General features: G+C 41.6%; 1 protein-coding gene across 1 annotated transcript in view; it reads left to right on the top strand.

The window, feature by feature from the left end:
- The window catches only part of PSMF1 (proteasome inhibitor subunit 1), a 35,372-nt gene extending 12,236 nt beyond the window's left edge, over window positions 1–23,136 (top strand). The window contains exons 4-7 of the mRNA XM_032462016.1: window positions 2,463–2,648; window positions 18,949–19,002; window positions 20,095–20,253; window positions 20,795–23,136. Coding sequence (XP_032317907.1) covers window positions 2,463–2,648; window positions 18,949–19,002; window positions 20,095–20,253; window positions 20,795–20,846 — 451 coding nt within the window. The 3' untranslated portion in view covers window positions 20,847–23,136. The remainder of the gene's footprint in view (window positions 1–2,462; window positions 2,649–18,948; window positions 19,003–20,094; window positions 20,254–20,794) is intronic.

Below are 23,136 nucleotides of genomic sequence, written 5' to 3'. Positions count from 1 at the left end.
TGTCAAGATAGTTTTCATTATTCTAGAGTCTCTGCCTTTTTCTATAAACTTTGGAATAAACTTGCCTTTGTCTATAAAAAACCTTACTGGGATTTTGATAGGAGTCGGATTAAACCTATAGATCATTAAACCTAAAATGAGAAAGGTTGACATTTTTGTCATGAACGTGGTATGTCTCTCCATTTATTTAGGTCTTACTTTATTTCTTTCATTATCATTCTGTAATTTTCAGCATATAGATCCTGGACATGTTTTTGTCATTACCTTTGGGATGTTAGTGGTGATTATAAATGGTGTTCTCTTGTTGTTCTGATTTTCAAATGTCCATTGTTAGTATATAGAAATGCAATTTATTTTTGTGCGTTGATCTTGTATCCTGTTACCTTGCTGAGCTCAGTGTGGCAGTTTTGGGGTTTTTTTGTTTTGTTTTGTTTTTGTAGATTCCTTGGGAATTTCAAGGTAGACTGGCATGTCACCTGCAAACAGGAGCAGTTTTATTCCTTGTGTTCTAATCTGTATGCTTTTTGTTGCCTTATTGAAGTAGCTGGAACTTCTAGTTTTGTGTTAAACAAGAATCCTTGCCTTGTTCCCAGTCTTAAAGGCAAAGTACTCTTTCATTATTAAATATATTGTTAGCTGTGGGATTTTTGTAGATGGTCTACATCAAGTTGAGAAAGTTCCCCTCTATTCCTAGTTTGTTTGTTGAGGTTTTTATTATGAATGGATTTATTGTGTTGGATTTTGTCAGATGCCTTTTCTGTATCAATTGATACGATCATACGATTTTTCTTAGCTTATTGATGTGGTAGGAATTTGTGAATATTGATCCAGTTTTATATACCTACAATAATCCTGTCGTGTATAATTCTTTATATTTTTATCAATTCAATTTGTTAATATTTTGCTGAGGATTTTTGCATCCAAATTCATGGGAAATACTGGTCTGTAGTTTCCTTTTTTTGTACTTTCTTTGCCTGATTTTGATATCAGGGTACTACTAGCCTCATAAAATGAGTTGGGAAATGTTCCCTCCTCTTGCATTTTTTTGCAAGTGACTGGAAATTGGTGTTAATCCTTCTTTAAATGTTAGGTAGGCCTCTTCACTGAAATCATTTGGACCTGGATATTTCTTTTGGGGGATGCTTAAGTATGAATTGTGTTACTTTAGTAGAACTATTCAGATTATCAGTTTTGTTTTGGCTAAGTTGTTACAGTCTGTGGTTTTTGAAGAATTAGTTTATTCTAAGTTGTTCAGTTAGGTTGTTCTTAGTATTCTCTTATCCTTACAATAGCAACAGATTGGTTCTAATATCCCATTTCATTCTTGACAGTAGTGATTTGTGTCTTCTCTTTGTTTGCTTATCTTGCTAGAAGTTCATTAATTTTATTCATTTTTTGGAAGAACCAGCTTTTTGTTTTATTAATTTTCTCTTTTCCCTTTTCTTTATTTCTGTTCTTTATTATTTCCTTATTTCTTCTTCCTTTGGATTTAATTTGCTCTTTTTCTGGGTTCTTGAGGTTAGAATTTCAACTGAAAGATTTCTTTACTCTTTTCCAATGTAAACATTTAGTCCTATGAAGTTTCCTCTCAACACTGCTTTAGCTATAAGCTCACATATTTTAATATGTTGTATTTTTATTATTATTCAGTGCTTTGTATTTTTTCCCAAAACTTTCTCTTTGATCCATGGATTATCTAGAATTGTATTGCTTTATTTCCATGTATTTATATACTTCCTTCCTGTTTTGATACTTAGTATGATTCCATGTGGTCAGAGAACATACTCTGTATGATTTCAGTTGTTTTTTTTTTTTTTACCTTTATGAGGTTTGCTTTTTGACCCAGGATATGGCTCTTTTTAAAACACCAGATTTTTAGGAACTCTGTAGAGTCCTGCCCACTCCCTGTTACTTCAGTCTGCCTCAACACTTCAGCTAGAGCTTACATTGCTTGTCTCACAGGCAGAGAAGAGAGGCCCAGAACAGCATTCTAAGGGCCCCTGAATTAGTGACAGAATTAGACCTTAATCCGCCAGAGCTCCGCCTGCTTGGACCAGGAACCTGGTTCATCCTCCCCATGGAGTCTTTGCCTTCCGTGACCCTCCCCATGACATGTGATGAACACACAATGAGGCTGAGGGTGGGGTGGTGTGGGGAGGGTACAGAGGAGAGGCAGTCCAGGCCCTGTGCCCCTACACCCTCACCTCTTTCTAATGGGGTGGTAAATGAGGAGGGGCAACTCAGATGCCTAAGAAGCTTAGGCCCAAATCTCGGAGACGACGTCGGGCTGTCGCCCCCCTCATCCAGGTCCGCCGGGCGGCCCATTCCCACCCTTGCAAACGGTCCAAGCGCAACGCCGAGAGCTGTCGGGGCCGCCGCCGCCATTACCGCCGCCGCCAAAATACTGTACTCAGGTTTGGCAACCAGCTGCAAGCCGCTGACACCTCGTCTCCTTCCTACAGGGCCTACAAGAACAGTGAGGAGCTTCGGTCTCGCATTGTGTCTGGGATCATCACACCTATCCACGAGCACTGGGACAAAGCTAGCATAAGCAGTCCCCACCGGGAGTTTCCCCCTGCCACTGCCAGAGAGGTGGACCCACTCCGGATTCAGCCACACCACCCACGTACCAGCCAGCAGCCTCCCTGGTGAGTACGGAGCCAGTGGTGGGCGGCCCATACTTCTGCAGACAGATTCTGGGCATGACCGTCTTGCCACTTGACCCCTCTCTGGTCACCACATATCTTCAACAGAATTGTCAGCTTGGGTGTATGGAGATAGAAAGTGGGGATATAAGTGGGGCAGTGAGTTCTTACACTGCTGTTAGTCACCCCAGCTGCCCAGCTTCCTAAGGCTACCTGCCTCCTTTCTAGAGGCCACAGGGAGCTTCTGAGTGTGCCCAGAAGTCAGTGCGTCTGGGGCGTGTGTGCAGTCCTCCGGAGGTGCTGCACAGGTGGTTCAGTTATTCATTCCAGAGCTCTTTGTCTGTCAGGACCCAGACCAGACTTTTGGGAAAAATGTAAAGATATAGAAGTATTGGAAGTTCCTCAAGGAGATGTAGTCCCAGTGTTCCCTTTTCATTTCACTTCATTATGGTCCCTTGACCTCTTTGACAACTTCAGAACTTTTCCAAAACAGCATGAAGTATGAGTAAGTTACAACCAAGATCTTTGCAGATTAGAATGGCAGCATTTAGGACTGGAGACTTCTGCTCTGAGGGAGAAGACAGGGACCAGGGACACCTTAGTCTCTAGCTGAGACAGCACTTCCCAGTTTGGAGTCCATAATATGGTAGTAATGGTAGGGTTGGTAGGTGGTGAGGGAGGATTTACTGTGTGGCCCTCAATAATAAGCACTCACTAAGTGTTAATTACCATTGTTACTTTATTCTATTTTGCAATTATATACCTTTGGTCAATTAAGTAAATGGGAAATCTATTTAATTACTATAATAAGTAATAATTGGCAAGTCTCTTTGTCAGTCTTTGGAAATATTGAGTTCTATGGGGAGAGTGAAGAATAATGAAAAGTGGTTGAAAGGTTGAAAACAGCTTGTCTGATCAAACCTCCTTGTTTTACAGATGGGAACAAGGTAAGATGACCTGCCTAAGGTCACCAGCCACTAATAAAGAGACAGAGCCAGGGCTGGGGGTCCAGGTGTCCCCACTCCAGTGCAGTGCTCTGCTGTGATGTAACCACAATATGGTGGCAAGATTTAAGGATAAGTCCTGGACAGCAATCAAATTAGGGGAGACTTTTAGACCTTAAGTAGATAGTAATTCTCAGCTGTCTCAGATTCACTTCCCATTTCAAAGCAAATATTCTCTGAAATCTCCTTTACTCTCTCAAAATGGAATTCATAGATAATCTAATTTACCAAATGCACAATTTCGAAAGGGATCAGTATGAAGTCTTAACTATAATATAAATGAGAAATAAAAAGTGAGTAATTAATAATAAGATGTGTATTTCATTGTGTAGATGCCCGAGCATGATTACACTGGAAAAGATAGATATCTGCACTTGTATGTGGAATTACCTTGAATTTGAGAGTAACAAAAGCAGACACATACTACATTATAGTCACATTTCTGGAAAAATTTGTATTAAAACAGGATGAAAACACTTGGTGTTCACATACAAAATGCCCTTAGACTAATTTATGGTAGGTAATTTTATGTAGGCTATACAGCTCTATGAAGTCTCTAACAACACTTTGGAAAGTTGTGTGGGATGAAGATCATTCTTCATTATGGAGCCTTGCTGTGAGTTGTAGGGTATAAAGCATCTCTGGCCTTTGCCTGTAAAATGCCATAAGCACTCTCCAACCACTGTAGCAAGCAGAACACCCCCCAGGGCTTACACAAAAACACCTCCAGGACACCTGGAGGCTCTTCCATCCTAACTGGAAATCATAGACCTAAGTCTGAAATTATGAAGGTAAAAAATCCTATCCTTGGAAGAACTGAAAGAATTAGAAAATCACCATATTGCAGCTTCTGAAATAATGTGGTGACTAGGCACGAATTGCCAGTGGTTGCTAAAACCATTCGGTAAAAGGTTAATGGGCCACTTCATAATGGACAAATCAGGCTGGTAGCACCTGAACTCATAAATCAGTCTTAACACTAAAAGTGGGACAGCCAGACATTGTGTCTTCTAATATGATGCAATGGTGGGTTCATAGCAGCCTGAATCTAGATTGAACTCCCGGTTTAAAAGAAGCATGAGGGGTAGAAGAACAAGTTAAACAGACGCATGTGGATACATGGATTCCAGCAAAACTGAAACATGAAAAATTTTTACAGGATAAATTCATATTGTTTTTTCATCGAATGAATGGCATGGGGAGAAAAGGAAAAGAGGCCTGTTGAGTCTTATCAACAAAATACAGTGTTGGACTTTGGATCTTGATTCAAACGAACAAATTCTAAAATTCTGGAGACATTTGGGGAAATTTGAACATGGATCAGGTATTATTTAATATTACTGCTAATTTTGTTAGGTGGAATAAATTCTGGTTACATTAAAAAAAAGAAGTCTTTGTCTGATATATATATGAATAATTTTATTAAATGAAGTTTCTAAGGGTGAGATGATATGTCTGGGATTTGCTTTAAAATAATTCCACCCCCAAAAAGGGTAAGACATTGGGAAGTGAGTGTAGGTGAAATAAGAATGGTAGAATATTGATAATTATTGAAGCTAAATGGAAGGATACACGGGAGTTCATAGATTATACTAATTGTACTACTTTTGGTCCATTTGAAAAATTTCCTTAATGAATTTTTTATTAATGCTAATCCTTTAAAAACTCTTCCAAAAAATAGAAGAGGAAAGAACACTTCACAGCTCATTCTGTGAGGCCAGTATTACCCTGATACCAAAATCAAAGACATCATAAGAAAATTATAAGACAGTATCCCTTATGAATATAGGTGTAAAAATCCCCAACAAAATACTAGCGAAACAAATCCAGCAACATATAAAAACTATATACCATGACCAAATGAAATTTATTCCAGGCATGGTTGGTTTAGCATCCAAAAATAAATCAGTGTAATACACCATATTAATAGAATAATAGGCAAAAAACATGTTCATCTCAATAGAGAAAAAGCATTTGACAAAATCTAACACCCTTTCATAATAAAAGCATTCAACAGTAAAAGGAGACTTCCTCAATGCAGTTAAGTAAGTAAAGGTATCTGCAGAAAGCACATAGCTAACATCCTACGTAATGAAGAAAGATGAAATGTTTTACCCCTAAGATCAGGAATGAGACAAGAATATCTGCTCTTGTAACTTTTCTACAGCATTGTGCTTTGTATTTCTAACCAGGTCAATCATTTAAGAAAAGGAAATAAAAGGTATCCAGATTAGAAAGTTTGAAGTAAAGCAGTCTTTATTTGCCAGTGACATAGGATCTTGTATATAGAAAATCCTAAGGAATCCTGTTTAAAAACCTTTTAGAACTAATGAATGAGTTCAGCAGTGTGACAAGATACAAGATCAATAGGCAAAAATCAGTTGCATTTTCTATGCATTAGCAGTGAACAGTCTGAAAATGAAATTAAGAAAATCTCATTTATAATAACCCCCAAAGGAATAAAATACTTAATAATAAATTTAACAAAAGAAGTACAAGACTTGTGTACTGAAAACTAAAAAGTGTTGAAAGACGTTAAGGAAGATTTAAATGAAAAGATATCCGTGTTCATGGATAGGAAGACAGTATTGGCAATACTCCCCAAATTTATCTATACATTCAGTGCAGTGCTAATAAAAATTCGAGGGATTTTTTTGTTTGTTTGAGGGAGGGGTTTTTTGTGAGGTTTTTTTGGTGGAAATTGGCAAGCTGATCTTAAAATTCATACGGAAAGGCCAGGGAACCAGAACAGCTAAAACAATCTTTAAAAAAACAAAGTTGGAAAACTCACATTTCCCAATTTCAAATCTTATTACCAAACTACAGTAATTAAGTATAGGGATAGACATGTAAAGCAAGAGAGTAGAATTGAGAAATAACCCATAACATTCATGGGCAATTGATTACAACAAAGATGCCAAGACAGTTCATTGGGGAAACAATAGTCTTTTCAAATGGTGCTGGGATGCTGAATATCCACACGCAAAAGAATGAAATTGGACCTTTCTTCAAAGTATACCCAAAACATTTACTCAAAATGGATCACAGATGTAGATTTAAGAGCTAGAACTATAAAACTCCTAGAAGAAAATTTAAGAATTTTCATGACCCTGTAGTAGAAGTGGTTTCTTAGATACAACACCAAAAGCACAAGCTACAAAAGAAAAAAATAGATGAATTAGACTTCAAAAATAAAACCTTTTGTGCATCAAAGGACAGTATCAAGAAAGTGAGAAGACAGCTCGCAGAAGAATCATGTATTTACAAATCATGTATCTGACAGGAGACTTGTATGCAGAATATATGGAGAACAACTCAGTAATAAAAGACAACCCAATTTTAAAATGGTTAAAGAATTTGAGTAGACATTTCTCCAAGGAAGATGTACAGGTGGCCCATAAACATGTGAAAAGATGCTTGTCACGAGTCATTAGGGAAATGGAAATCCAAACTACCATGATACATTATTTGTTTGTGCATATATTCATGTACAACTTGTGCATATATTCATGAATATTCGTAGCAGCAGCATTTATAATAGCCGAAAAGTAGAAACAACATAAATGTCCATCAGCTGATGAATGAATAAATACATATATGATATATGTGATACATGCATATGATGGAATATTTCAGTAGTGAAAAAGAATGTAGTGCTGATACTGATACATGTTGTATACACATAGGAATCTTGAAAACATATGCTAATTGAAAAAAAGCCATTTATGTGAAATGTCCAGAATAGGCAGATCCATAGAAACAGAAAGTAGATTAGTGACTACCAGATGCTGAGGTGGAAGGATTAGAGAGCATGATGAATGGAGAATGACTGCCAATGGGTACAAGGTGTCTTTTTAGGGTGCAAAAAATGTCTAAAATTAGGATAATTGCACCCTCTATGAACATTTAAAAACCATTGCAATAGACATGTTTATTGGGTGAATTTTATGATATTTCATGAAATATCCCAGTAAAGCTGTAAAAAAAATTAAAAGGTCCTAGCTTGGCTTAATTGGAAACATTAATAAACATGAATATATAACAATAGAAATGAAGTCCCCAGGATCAAACTGCAGTAAGAGAATTCATGATAATCACCCATGGTTGAGAATTTTGTATTCTTCCTTTAACTAGAAAGTGGTCTGTTAATATCTAGACAATATTTTATGTGCCCATTATCATACTAGCACAAGGAATTTATTTAAAATTAGTTGCTGAATGTTTTCCCCACAAGAAACAAGGCAAGAATATCCACTCTTGCCAGTCTTATTCAGCATAGTGCTGAAAGTTTTGCCACCACATTAAGACAAGAAAAAGAAAAGAAAGTTTATATTCACAGATGACACAATGGTCTTCACAGAAAATCCCAAGGAATCGATGAAAAATAATGAAATTAAGAGCCTAGCAAGGTTGCAGGGTATCAGCTCAGCATTCAAAAGTCAATTATATTCCTATTTATTAGCAATAAACACCTGGAAACAGATTTAAGATACAATATCATTTACAATCACTGAAAAAAAAACAGGTATAAATCTAACAAGGCATATAAATTATAAAATGCTATTGAGAGAAATCAAAGAAGACCTAAATAAATGGGAAGACGTAACATGTTCATGGATGGAAGGCTCAGCATAGTAAAGATGTCAAATACTCCACAAATTGATACCCTAGTTTAATGCAATTCCTATCAAAATCCCAACAAAAATTACTGTAGATAGAGCAAGATTATTCTAGGATTTATGTGGGAAAGCAAAGAAACTTGGAGTGTCTAAAACAACTTAGAAAAAGAATGAAGAGGGAGAAATCACTCTACCCAAAATTAAGGCTTATTATATAGCTTCATTAATCAAGACTGTGCTATTGGTAGATGGAAGGACTCAAAGCTCAATAGAACAGAATAGAGAACCCAGAAATAGGCCCATGGAAATATGGCCAGTTGGCTTTTGACAAGGGTACACAAGCAGATCAATGGAGCAGTTGGATAATCACAAGCAAAAATACGAACTTTGACCTAACCTTCACACCTTATACACAGTTTAGCTCAAGGTGGATCATAGATTTAAATGTAAAACTTAATATTACAGCACTTTTAGAAGAACTCAAAGGAGAAAATCTTAAGGATCCAGGGCTTGATAGAATTTTTAGGTATGACTCTGAAAGCATAATCTATAACAGAAAACAAAATTAGTAACATTGATTTCATAAAAATTAAAAACTTTTGCTCTGTGAAAGACCCTGTTATGAGGATGAAAACATAACCTACAGATTGGGAGAAAATATTTGCAAACCACATATCTGAAAGGAATCGTGTCTAGAGAGATAATCTTAAAACTTAGCAAGTTAAAAAAAAATCCAGTTAGAAAATGGACAAAGGCTATGAAGAGATTTTACACTGAAATGGATATACAGATGGCAAATAAGCACATGAAAAGGTGTTCAACATTACTGGCCATAATTAGGGAAATGTAAATTAAGCCACAGTAGGATACTTAACACCTACTAGGAAAGCTTAAATAAAAACCAGTAATGATACCAAATGCTGGAGAGGGTGCAGAGACCTTGGATTTCATACATTGCTGGTGGAATGTAAAATGGCACAGCTACTCTGGACATTGGTAGTTCCTCAAAAAACTAAACATACACTTAATAGTAAGATCCAGGAATCACACTCCTGGGCATTTATCTCAGAGAAATAAAAACTATGCCACACAAAAACACCTGTACACAAATGTTTATAAGTAGCTTTATGTGTAATAGCCAAAACCTGGAAACAACTTCAGTGAATGGTTCAGCAAACATGCATGCAGTGGGCTACCACTCAGCAATGCAAAGGAATGAACTGTTGATACAACAGAATGGATCTCAGGGTCATCAGGCTGAGTGAAAAAAGCCAACTCCAAAAGGTCACATACTGTATGATTCCACTTATGTAACGTTTTTTGAAATGACAAAATTATAGAGGTACTAAACAGACTAGTGGTTGCCAGAGGTTATGGATGGGAAGAAGGTTGTGGGTGTGATTATAAAAGTGGGTAGCATGAGTGAGATCTTTGTGGTGATGTGACTATTGGGGAAAACTGGGTGAGGGTACTCAGGATTTCTCTGCACTATTTCTCCAACTTCCTGTGAATATTTATTTAAAAATAAAAGGTATTTTAAAATCTAGGTACTAAGGAGTCACTTAGGTTCTTAAGTCCACTGTGTTTATTGAGCTCACTGTTTGTGGGGCACTAGATCTAGGCTGAGTGCTTCACAAAGACCAGTGATGCCATCCGTGCTCCTGCTCTTCCCTCATCTCATGGGGATGAATAGGAGACTTCGGAGCGCATAGGAAGAAGAACCTGAACCACACTTGGTGTTCAGGGAAGGCTTCCCCAAGAAGGGACTGACCTCCAAACAGGAGATGTTAGCCAGGCAAAGAGTTGGGTAGAATGGGCGCTTCAGCCAGACGGTCTGTCCTATGCAGAGGCCTGAAAGGTCAGGCCAGGTGTGGTTAGAGCCAGGCGAGGGTGCAGTGGCGGTGTGAGTGGGTCGCTGAGCCCAGGGCAGACTTGCCCACTTAGGGGTAAGGGAAGAAAGGGTACAGTGCTCCCTACAAAGTGAGTGGTGTTGGGCCTCAGTTCAGGGAACCTTTTGTATGTGAAAGCTCTAAGTCTTTGGGCTGAGAAAGGCTTTGGGGAGTATGTGGGTATTGTTCTAGGCCCAGAACGTGGGGATAGAGGCTGGGAGTGGTGTCAGCCAAGCACAGGCCAACTGCAGGCACGGCCAGCTCTCCCCATCCTGCCCTTGCTCTCTTGGTTAGCTGAAACTCCTGGCCCCCTAGCCCTGGGATTCACCCGATCCTTGACAGAACTACCACCCAGTTATTTTTGTCTAATCCCAGGATTATTGGCTTATTTCAAGTGCATATCACCTTTGCCCTACTTTTTCATCTCTTGGTATCTCCAGCACCTAGACCAAAGCCTTGCACATTTTTGATGAGTTCTCTATATAGCAGATGTTTTCCTCTGAGTTCAGGAATCCCTGGGGCTGGGCCCCTACCATTGAAGCACATGCTATCCCTCTGGCGTGGGAGACAGGCGAGTAGAGAAGAGTGATAACTGCCGTTACAGAGACCCTTCATAGGTAGCCTGGGAAAGGCTTCTTGGAGGAGGTGCTGCCTGAGCTGTGTCTTCATGGGGAAGAGGAGAAGTACTCCTTAAGCTCCTTTTTCCCTTTTATGTGTCTGAATTATTTCCTACAATTCCTTTCCGGGAGGGGTTGTTCCAGGTTGTGGGACCAGCAGGCCAGAGGCATCAAGGTCTGAAAGCATGGGACTGTCCCTGAATTTTGGCTGGAGAGAGAATTCATATATGGAATCCTAGGATATAGCAGCTCTGAAGGATGGGACTAGATTTTGCAAGGCCCCTGATGCCAAGTGCATGAATCTCTCCCTTGAGCAGTTGGAAACCACTGAAGGATCCTGGTGAGAGGGTCTTTGGCTAAGGCTCCTGGTGGACTGAAGGGGGTGAGGCAGAGGGCCGAGTCTCGTCCCTCCTGCATACCACTCTTTGCGGATGGGACTTGTTCTCCTTTTTTCTGCCACCTCACCCACCTCCCACGTCAAGGAAAGAGTATTACATGGCTCCTATTAGGAGCACAGGCTTTGGAGGTTGATAATCTGGGCTCAAACTCTGACCTTGTAGCTTTACCTGTCTCTTGGTGAGCACAGTTAGCCCTGGTTTTCTCATCTACACCTTGAGAATTATTGTATCTTTCTCAGATGTTTCTTAGCATGAAATATGGTAGGTGTCACGTACTGAGCACATTGCTCAGAATATATAGTAGATGTTCAAGAAATACTCCATGGATCCCATTCAGGTAGCAGGCAGAGATGAGAACAAGACTGAAAGTGTAGTTATTACAGGGTCCCCCGAAAGAGAGAACCTTCTTCTATTTATTTATTTTTTAATACTTAGCCTATTCCTCCTAGAAAAGGATTTGATGGAGGCGGAGCAACTTAGGTGTGAAAGTTTCGACCCAGAGGGTGTGCTGGGCAACTGCATTTAGACCTAGGACCTTGACATTGTTTCCTTTATCATCACTCTGGCCACTGCTTATCAAGGATGGGAGAAACTGCCATCTCTTGTCTGTCTACCATTTGTTGACCGCACACTGAGTGCTTTCATTTATGGTTAGCGATCTTCCAGACAGTCCTACAAGGAGATCAGTGGCATCCCTACTTTTACAGGGGGAGAAGACAGTGGATGAGGGAGGGAGCATAACTTCCCAGAATTATCTAACTGGGGTGGTGAAGATTAGGGTTTGCCCCTACGTGGGACTCAGAAGCTTGTGCTTTCCCCACTGCACCCTTCAATGTTAGTTCACTTAATAAATATGTGTACAAGTTCAGTGTAGTGCGTGCACACTGATTATGGAGAAAAGTCCATCCCCTTTTCCTCCTCAGTTAGGTCTTTCTCAGGCTATCTTATCTCCTAGGACTAGGTGGAACTGGAAGAGGAGACGAAATGTTTAGGAGGCTTTTTGTTAGCCACTAGCGAGTCAACGGGTCTTCCATATCCCCTTCTCCCTCCACCCCTACCCATTCCGGCCCCCTACCTCTGTCAGCACAGATGCCTATAATGACATCCATTTCTTTGTGAGAGCCCCGTTGCCACCATGTTGCTGGGCAACCAGCACTCACACTTGCACCTTTTTGTTTTTCCCTCAAATGCCAGATTCAAGGGTGGAGCCTTAGGGCAAGAAGAAGGGAAGGAGCAGGACAGGACAGCAGAGGGCCCATCTGGCTGCTATAGGATGTTAATTACCCTGTCACTGAACAGCCTTGGCTTGTGTTCTGAGTAGGAAAAAGGGAAGGCTCTGCTCCCTCCCACAGAATACAGTTCTGTGTTCCACCCCTCATTTTCCACACCATCTTGCCTATCCCACACTGAAAACCTCCAAATGCAAACTGAAGTCGGGATGTCTTGACCAAGTCTGTGGTGATGTGTGTCCAGAGTTTGTCAAAGGATACTGGGTCTGCTGGTGTAGATGGAGAGGACATTCCAGTGTGGTGGAGAATCGAGGGTGAAAAGTAGGTCTGTTCTACTCCTGGGGCCTCTAGGGAGGAGGAGTTACTGACAACAGCCCATCTGTAAGGGAAGTTTTTTTCATCTAAACCTAACTTTTTTTGTTGCCATTATGATTCTAACCCATTTCCCTTTGCTCCATCTGTCCTCAGTCAGGAGACTGTATCCCTCAAATCTTGTTCTCTGTTTTGAAAAATCAGTTTTTACTATGCTTAACCAGCTTTGCTAAAAATAAATCCTTAGCTATAAAGCTTTTATTTATGTCATTTGAAATTCATTTTTAATCCCAATCAGTCTGTATCTTTATGTATTTTTTAAATGTTCCCAATATTTTATGTTCCACATTTTCTTTTTAAAATCTCATAATTCATTTACTAAAGAACTAAATATATCTTTTTTTTTTTTTTTTTTTAGTAATCTGATATTTTAGTCTACTGATATGCTGTAGCTTGCCTAACCTCCATAGGGTATTTCAAGCGCATTCAGTTTTTCATTTTAAATAGTACACTATGAACATCTGTATATAAATTTTTTCTTTTACTTCCTGGAGTTATATTTCCTATGCTGACAGATTTCATACTTCTTTGTCTCAGGAACTCTCTTGCATTCCCCAGAATTATTGAGGGTCCCAAAGAGCTCTTGTTTGTTTGAGTTAAATCTATTGATATTTACTATATAATAAATTATAGCTGAAAATTTTTAATTAAAAAAGTAAATTTTAAATTTAAATATACATTTATTCATTGTAAAATAGCAATAATAAACTTGTTTTGTGTTAACGTAAGTAACAAATTTTATGAAAATAACTATTTTCCAAAACAAAAAATCAGTGACATTGTTGCAGATCTCTTAAATATCTGGCACAGAAGACAGCTATATTCTCATTCCTGCTTCTGCAGTCAGTCTGTAGGTGGTAATGTTTTTGTTTAAGCCTTAACATACATTGTTGGAAAAGAGAGGAGTAGTTTAATAACCTTTTAAAATAATTGTGGATATTCTTCTTTGCATTACATCAAAACTTGATTAGTGATAGTTTCTTCAATGTGTTAATCTAAAACAATGAAATAGCCAGTTATTTTACTAGCAAAACAAGTTTATCCAGAAGCAGCAACGAATTGCAATTTGGGACATGCAACTACACCAGACATGCAAGTCTGGTAAAGCAAGGGAGAAGTTTTTTTTTTATAGAGGAGAGGGAGATGTTGGGAGGGGCTTTTATGAACAAAAAGTCCATTGGAGGAAACTGGGAATTTGAAGTATAATGGCTTTCCATTGGCTGAACTGTGACACTCTCACTGGCTGAGCTGTTGCCAAGCAAGGAGAAAATCTTTCTTCCTTCTCCTGGCAGTAGTAAAGGAGTGTCAATTCCTGTTGGAGGTGCAAGGTACTCTTTTCCTGCAGGATCTATATTGATGTCAGGTGGTATGGTATTTAGTCCTTAGTGTTTCCTCCTTTTGATACCTGTATCAGTTGCTTCAAAAGAAACTGTCTTGGCTTAGATTATTCCAAGAACAAAATATGGTTGGAACAAGATGGGGTAGAGTGATAGGAGATAACACTACAGGGGTAAGCAAAGGACAGTTTGGTAGAGCCTTGGGGTCAAGGTCAGGAGCAGTGGGAAGCCACTGGGTGTGTTTAGCAAGGGAGGGACTTCGTATTATTTACTTTTTTTTTTTTTTAAATTCCTCTGGCACCTTAGCGAATAGAGTGGAGAGGGACAAGAGTAGAAACAGAAAGACCAGGTAAGGGGCTGACACAGGCACCCAGGCAAGAAATAATGGTGGTAGGTGGTAGACGGTGGCAGATACATAGATGATTTGGGATATATTTGGAAGTCTACCTGATAGACTGCTTATGGGTTGGCTTAATGATGGAAAGAAGAATCAAGAATGATGTAGGGAAGTTTTTTATTTGTTTGTTTTTCAGCCTAACTCATTTCTAATTTGGGGCCACCATTGCTAATGCTTTGGTGAACTTTTTATGCAACTTAGAGCACATTTCTGATTATTTCCTTAGCATGCATTCCTGACAATAGAATTAACTACATTAAGTACTAAGCTTCTTTTTAAAGATTTGGATACATATTACTCAGTTGCCCCCCCAGACAGTTGTATTAATTAGCATTCCCACTATTTTGATGCTATTTCTCCATCTTATTCATTGCTGGAGTTAGTCTCCTTTTTCTTTTAGATTTAGAAAAGCATCATCCCCATAGCATTTGTGAACTAACTGAACCCAAATTCAGTTTCTTATTGTTACCCCATTCTTCACTGGCTGTTGGCTGGGGCCTCTCTCTCTGTGCCTTAAGATCTTGCATTTCCTCTCCCATGGCTACCTCCATGCTCAAAGCCAACAGCAGTGTGTCAAGTTCTTCTCATGCTTCAAATCTTACTCCTACCTTCTCTTCTGCCACCAGCGAGGGAAAATTCTCTGCTTTTAAAGGTCCGTGTGATTAGATTAACCCACCCAGATAATCCCCCCTTTTTGGTTCACCTGCCATAAAACAAAGCAGTTGGAGGAGTGATCTCATCACACTCACAGCTTCTGGGGAATCCAGGAGGTATGGAATCTTGAACAGGGACCATTTCTACCAAATGCAAAGTACATTTCCTCTCACCCAGAGTTCCTGAGAGTCTTGTGCCATTACTGGATCAGCTTAACCTAAAATCTTATCTATATACCTTAAAAGACCCAAATCTTACCTTCTGAATCATCTGAATCAGGTGCAGCTGAGGAAGGTGAATGAAAGGACTTAAAGATACTGGTGAAGTTTTTACTTTCTACTTGAAATGGTAAAATATTGTTTCTCAATAGACTGAAAAGTTACGTATGTTTATTGTGATCCCTCAAGCAACCACTGAAAAAACTATACAAAGAGATCTAGTCAAAAACACTAAAGTTGAATTTAAAAAGGAAAAACAGAGAAAAGAAGAAGAAAAAAAGTTGGAAAACAGTAATTAAATGGTAAATCTGAATCTAAACATATCACATTAAATGTAAATGGTCTCAACACATCAGTTAAAAGAGCATGGGTTGGTTTTGAAATTGGGCAAATCAAGTATGAATTCACTCTTGGCCAATTATTACTTACCTGGCCTTGTGTAAGAACACTTGCTTCTCTGAGCCTCAGTTTCTTCATTTGTAAAATGGGAATAAAAATCAAATGTACTCAGAGGGCTGCTGCAAAGATGAAATTAGGTAATTATACAAGGAGCTCAGCACATCCATCTGTTTAAAAAGTAGAGGAGATACTTGCTCATATGTACAGAGTATCTTTGGAAGGACATACAAGACACTGATGTCACTAGTTTGTGGGAAGAACTGGTAGGCCGGAGGACAGGACTGAGAGGGAGATTTTTTTATTATTATTACAGGTCCACAATCTCTTATCTACATCTAAAATCAAAAGAGCTCTGAAAACCAAGTGTTGTTGGTTGTTTTGTTTTGTTTTTTCATAAGATTGGTGCCAAACCTTGTCTGGTAGCAAAACCTGACCTGAAGTGACATGAAGCTCCTTATATATTGATCTTGTGTGAATTCACATTCATTCTGCAGAAATGTTAGGGTTGCAGGGTGCTACACAGCATTTGCTAGGTGTACTCATCTGACCTTTCTGAAATACGAAAAATTCTGAATTCCAAAACACATCCAGCCTAAGATTATGGATCTATGTATCCTTTGAATTTTGAGTTCAATCTGTGTATTCTCTTGAATTTTGAAACTGGTAAAAGCATTACCTATTCAGAAATTGTTAAAACTAAATTTTAAAAATTGTTAAAACAGAAATTTTAAAAACTAAATTTAGCGTGGTGCCTGACACAAAGCAAGCTGTCGGTAAATATCGACAGCTGCTGTTAATCCATTCTTCCAGGCCTTTCCTGTCAACAAATCTGTTCATGTCCAATACTACATTTCACCATCACAGCAGCCCCTGCGAGTGTTACTACTTAGATTTTACATCTTAAAAGACTGAGGTGCAAAGGTTTTGTGACAGACCCCTGCCAACCAGCTAGACAGTCCCCCACCCAGAGTCCAGTGCCCATCTCTGATTCCCAGTCCTGAGGCCTTTCCAGTTCCCCAGACCACCTCAGCCATTAGGGTGGCATCAGCTGGATTTGTGTGCCCAAGAGTAGTGTGTTGTTTTTATCTAAGAGGAGAGGAGAGCACGTAAGGAGGAAATCATGTGTGGTCAGGATCACCCCCAAATCCCTTAGAGGGGCCGTTTTGAGGTTGGGCCGTGCTGTCCAGTGGGCCCAGCTAGGCAGTTGTGCCTACAGAGTTTAGCATACAGCACTTTTCTTCAGTTGATTACCAGATGAAGTTTTAGGGGCTTGATTTTAGAGACCATGTAAAAAATTAGCTTTTATTTTCAATCTCTAGAGCTTCAGCACATCCAGGACTGAGAATGTTTTATAACAGGCTCTGGGCATATACAGAACGAGCTCACAGAAGTGTGTGTGTGTTGCAGTGAGACCGTGTTGAGTGTGAGCCTGAAGGATAAGCCATGACAATTTCAAGTACAGTTTCAAATTGTTGGGGTGGGTCTGGCAGCTCCCTTTCTATCCTCCATGGTTCGGTGTTTCTTCTCTCCTCCCCACGCTCTGTGGCCCAGGAGAGAGAAACAGAGATGGCTCTGTGTTTCAGGAGCCAGCAAGGCTCTGCTCTCGAGGGCATTGTGATAGCCACTGTAACCACTCTGTTTGCTGCCCTCTGGCACCACCTGGTCTGTCCAGTGAGGCAGGTTATTGGGAGGCCACCAGAAACTTTGATTGCCAGCTCCATGAACCATGGCTTGGGGGCAGTAACCTAAGTCAGGAAAAATTGCTTCCCTTGGAAACCACGTCCACCTAAATGCCAACAGCCTGTTCAGCCCAGTAGGTAGAACTTAGTGAAGAAGCACCTACTTTTGGATTTTTTCCCAGTTCTTTAATTAATGACTTCTTACCTGTAAGCTTAGATTTGCTGCTTTTCACAAGGCTTTCCCAAGGTCTGGCAGGAACCCGCCATGCCCCAGAACTGTCAGGTTTGTATTGCTCACCAGGGCTCCAAGCAGATTCCAAAGCACATTTTTTTCAAATACCAAATCTTTTTTGTTTTTTTATATCCATAGCCATATCCTTTATGGAAAAAAACAGGAAAGTATAAAGAAGAAACTCCACCCAGGTGTAACTGTCACTGTTTATAGTTTCAGTTAATGCATCTTTCTAGTTTTATTTATACACACATACACGCATTTTTCACACTTAATTTCATAGGCTATTGATAATCCCCTTTTCTCCCACAGTTAACACTAGAGCATAAGCATTTTTGCACATCATTTTAAAACAGTCTAAAAGAATGCTGTTTCCATGGCTTCATTACCATGATCTCCCTAACTGGTCCCAATTTAGGGCCAATATAGTTCCCTTAGTTAAAGTCTTTATGGTGATACTTTAATTTGATTTATGTATTCTGTCTTTAAGATGGATACCTAGACAGAAAATTATCAAATCAAAGAATGTGAAGATACAGAAGGCTGTTGAAAGACATGTATTTTGTGTGTATATATTAGTATAGGCTTGATCCACAAAGTATGCACTCAGTTATGCTCCGTATGCTCCGGCTCCTGCAGTCTCAGTGTGGGCAAAACTGGTTCTCGGTGGGGATGAAAAAAAATCCTAGAAGTTACAATAGTTTGTGGCCATCCAATGGGCCACAGTACATAAAAAGATGTACAATGTCTGTGATATTAAAATTTCATGCAGGGACCACAATAAAAAAAAGGTTGAGAGCACAATTCTAGCTGTATATGAGCACCCATCTCACTCCATCCTTGGAAACTTTCCAATCTGAGCTTTTGGGTTTTGGTTTTAGAATAGTATTTTTCTGGTCTAAGTATTTTTGGTCATTTATACAAAGTTTAGGAACTTGAGAAAGATATGAATAAAAAAATTTATCTGTTATTGTTCATATATTTTATCTTTCTACATTGTCGGGAATCTCCCATGTTTCTAGCTTTGTGTCTGGCTCTTTTCACGTAATTGCCATTATAATATTTTCAGTGTTAGTCTGTGCCAAGGACCCCTTGTGTTACGGAAATATCCCTTGTCTTTCGGTCTCATGCAGGGGCTTCCCCTGTCCCCCACACCTGGGAGAACATTTGTGTCCCCGCAGGCATCAGGTTTGGACCTCTGAGAGCCCAGGCGCCTGGCTGCTCTGGGACTTTCAGTAATTGTCCCTTGTTTGTTTCAGGTGTGATCCCCTGGGCCCATTTGCTGTCGGGGGAGAGGACCTAGACCCCTTTGGGTGAGTACTGCTGAGGAGATGGCAGCAACACGACTCGCTCTCATGGCTTTGCAGCCCCTTCATCTTCTAATTTTAGAGCTTTTAGTCAGTCTTCCTTTGGGGTGAGGGAGGCAGTTGTTCCTGAGTGGCTGAGAAATCATGGCTGCTGTTCAGCGCTGCCGTGCCCGGAGCGGTACAGGCGGGCTTTGGGTATTGGGGCGGGGCTGAGCAGACCTGGTGGGCTGCTCCTCTCTTGTTTTCTGATCCTGCTTGTCCTGGTGGAGAACAGCAGCTGTCCCTTGGATGGAAAGACATTACGGGGGTTTCTCAGGTGCAGACTGAAGAGCACACGGTGGCTCTGGACGTTAGGGCAGTTCAGGGCTATTCGAGGCCACATCAGTTAGTAAGGGAAGTCTCTGATTCCCACTAGACTCGGGTGTGGTTCTTGTGTACCACAGTTACAGCCTCAGCTATGCGCCATCTACTCTGAATCCTTCTAGATTCTAACCTGCTGCAAAGTATCCTCAACTTGAGCATCTCATTTTTTGACAGTGGGGACATTGTATGTCTTGTTAAGCTTGAACAGTGGCCTCAAAGTTTAGGGAGCATCAACTCATTCATCCTAGTTTGAGCCATGGAACTCCGTGAGGGACAGATGCTGTCAGGAGCCAAACTTGAGGCAGTCATCAATTTCCCTGAGGCCCGTGAAGGAGATAGCCAAAAAGCTCGCATTATAAATTGTCTCAATCATAAGTCATTAGACCTAAAGTAATACCCTGCAGAGCCTTGTGATGGTTCTGCACTGACCTTGACTTCTGGCATGTGCCAGAGCCCATGTTCTTGATCAAATTGCCCCCCTTGGGTATAGGACATGGCAGGGATCTCAATTTTGTGGGTTCGGGGAGCGTGTAGAGCTGAACGTGCAGGCTGGGATTGCCAGAAAAGGTGTGCTTTTTGTGTTCTTGCTCTTGCCCACTCCTCCTGGCACTCAGGCAGCCATCCATGCGTGTCTGCTTGAACCTTCCAGGGTAGACGTCCCATTCTCACCACCTTCCCCACTTCTCCAAGGGCTGCTTACCACACCTGCTTACCCATCTTTCCTTCTTCCCTCAGGTGTCGGAGAGGTGGCATGATTGTGGATCCCCTGAGATCTGGCTTCCCAAGAGCACTTATAGACCCATCGTCAGGCCTCCCAAACCGGCTTCCTCCAGGCGCTGTGCCCCCAGGAGCGCGCTTTGACCCCTTTGGACCCATTGGAACCAGCCCGTCTGGGTAGGTATTCACTCGCTGAGAAGTAGGACCCGATGACAGCTCAGCTCAGCATCGCAGGAAAGAAGGCGTCTGACACCAGGCGCAGAGTTGCCACTAGCTCTGTCCTCTGCTGCCAAGAGAGTGGAGTCTCCTCCACACCCCTACCCAATGCCTCCATGGAGCCTTCCAGGAGCTCCCTACTCCTCACTGCCTCCCTTCCCCAGCTCCCCTCAGGGAGGACTCAGGGGAGGGGTTGCTACTCACAATTACTGGAATTTTTCTGTGTCCAGAACTCATTGGATCCTTATATCGACACTTGGTATATATTCCTGTCCACATTTCACAGATGCAGAAATCAAGGCCCTGAAAGATGAAGTTACGTATCCAAAGTGGGAGAATCAGAATTCAAACCCAGGCTGTTGGGCTCTGGAGCGCATGCTCTTAAACTCCACAAAGCACCACATCATTCTGGAGGGCAAGCTCCATCCATTCAGGGCCCTGTCTGCCTGTGTACCCCCAACTCTCCATCACCCCAACTCACCAGCCCCTCTTTCCATTCCAGACCTAACCCAGACCACCTCCCCCCACCGGGCTACGATGACATGTACCTGTGAAGGCCTCAAGAATGTAACATCCCAGCCTTCCCTCCACTCTCCTGGAGCTGCCACCACTGGGCCCATCAGCAACCGTTTTCATGCAGGCTGGGGGCAAGGAACTCTGCCCATGTGTTTGCAGGCCAGCTGGGATTGCCTCCCCACCCCTCACCAGAGCCAAGGCGCCTGCTGCAGCTCTCCACATGGCTGCATATAGGTCCCAAAGAGAAATCAGTGTGTGTCTCACCACCAGCTCCTCCCCACTTCTAGGGGAGACTCCGGCAACATATATCCTCAACCCGATGCAGTCCCAGTTGCAGTGCTATAAGAACAGAATGCATTTTGGATGTTATTATTAAGAACCAAATGTCAATACAAAAATCATGTTGCCGGTCTCCTACTCTTCTTTACTGCTCAGCTCCTTCCAGTTGTGAGACTTGAGAGTTTGAATCTTTGAGGGGCTAAGTGACTCTTTTTGCCAAGGGCCTGTTCTTGCTTCTCAGTCACCTTCCTTTCATAAATTGCTCTTGGTCCTGACAGCACTAAGGTGGGTCCCGGTCTGACAACGTGGATGAAAATGAGTGACTGGAAACCCCATAGGTTACAAGGATGACTTTCACAAGGACAGGCACGTTGCAGAAAGACTGCACCATTCTAAAAATGGCAAAATCCTCCATTTCTGCTTGTCTGAGCCAATCCTCTGGGTCTGTCTGTGCCTGGGCCATGGGAGACTGAGAGTAAATGGAACAGACCTGGAGGCTAATCTCATTTTTGCCACTAACTTAGTGAGTGACCCTGAGCAAGTCCCTTCCCCTCCCAGGGCCATCGTGCCCACCTACAAAATCTGAAGTGTGCCTTTCTTACTCTGAAATCTTCTATGTCTGCTTCTATATATGGTGACCCCTAGGAACTGGGGCAAAAGGAAAAGAATGAAGGTTTAAGGCTTTGTGTGGCACTTACCTACAGAGTCTGCAACTCTGTGCCTCTCGTCCACCTCGGGGCCCAGACACAAGCATAGCAGCATGGGCTTCACCTGGGTATGGTGTGGAACTCTGGGCAAGCAGGGGAAGCCCCACCTCTGGAAGCTGGTGGGGGCTGGGGCGGGGGGGGGGGTTGCTGTATGGAGGAGCTCGTGATGTAAGAAGCAAGCCAGGAAGGCATTTCACCTTCAGGGAGCCCCAGCCTCTGGAAGCCTGTGCCCTCTGTCCCGGCCCACCTGACCTTTGGCGTTCTCCGGATCCTTTTCAGCCCGAGGCCTGACAGACGTGGTCAGTGATGAACCCCTGTGCTGGAGTGGAAAGAGCACCATAGAGCACCAGGCTCAGAGGCAAGAGATCAAGGCACTAGTCGCTCACTCCACATCTAGCATTTCAGCCACGGGTGGGTCCTTTCCCTTCTCAGCTCCTTGGATTCCTTCCCCTAAATTATTGGCATATTATTTATCTGTGGGCAGAGGGCTGCCAGAGCCTTCCTGAGGTATCTGCTAATATGCTGTAGCCTGGGATTGCCTGTCTGCTCTGCCCAAGGGTGGGTTGGGGTAAACTAAACAGGCATATGTGCCCAGGATCGACCCAAGACGGAGGCTGGGCCTAGGTGGGGATGGGTGATGATGGTGAGTGGGCTTCCTGGGCATTTCTGGCAGACCCCACTTCAAACATTGATTTAACCACCTTGAAGCTGTTAGAACAGCTCTGCTCTGAAGAAGGACCCAGAGGTCAGGCAGAACTGCAAATGCAGCCATCAGTAGTCTTCTTCCTCAAGAGCCAGCAGATGGGTGGAATGTTTTTGTTTTGAAATTGGATCGTCCCTTCTACCAAAAGGGGCAATTTGCTCATAAAAACATCCTTCATTATAAAAGGAACCATTTTAAAGGAACATCAGAGCAGAAACCATTAGACAAGCAGGGATGATAGATAACTTTCAGGACACTGATTCAAGGAAAAGACAAGATTGAAACAATAAATCTACTTAGATTTCCTAGGAGCAGAGGTAGAAAGGATGGTCATATATATAATTCTGTTTTCTGAAAACAAACTTTATAGAGATTCATCTGCAGAATCAGCCATCTTTGACTGGGTCTCCTTGCATCAAGGACACTGAGGAACACAGACAACGTCACAGTCATTATGTGTGGGAAAGTGAATGGGGCCTATAGGAACTTCCAGATCAAGCTGTCGGTACGTGTTGTATGTCTGGCCACTTCCCTCCTTCCAGCCGTGGGTAATCACCAGGCAGCCAGTGGGACTGGTTCAGGCATGTGTTTGTGGAACCTGAAAGGTTGGTGCCTTAACAATAAATAATCAGTACTTAA

Source organism: Camelus ferus, chromosome 19 (assembly GCF_009834535.1).
Source record: "Camelus ferus isolate YT-003-E chromosome 19, BCGSAC_Cfer_1.0, whole genome shotgun sequence".
In the NCBI taxonomy this organism is placed as follows: Eukaryota; Metazoa; Chordata; class Mammalia; order Artiodactyla; family Camelidae; genus Camelus; species Camelus ferus.
This window is presented reverse-complemented; position numbering and strand designations above follow the sequence as displayed.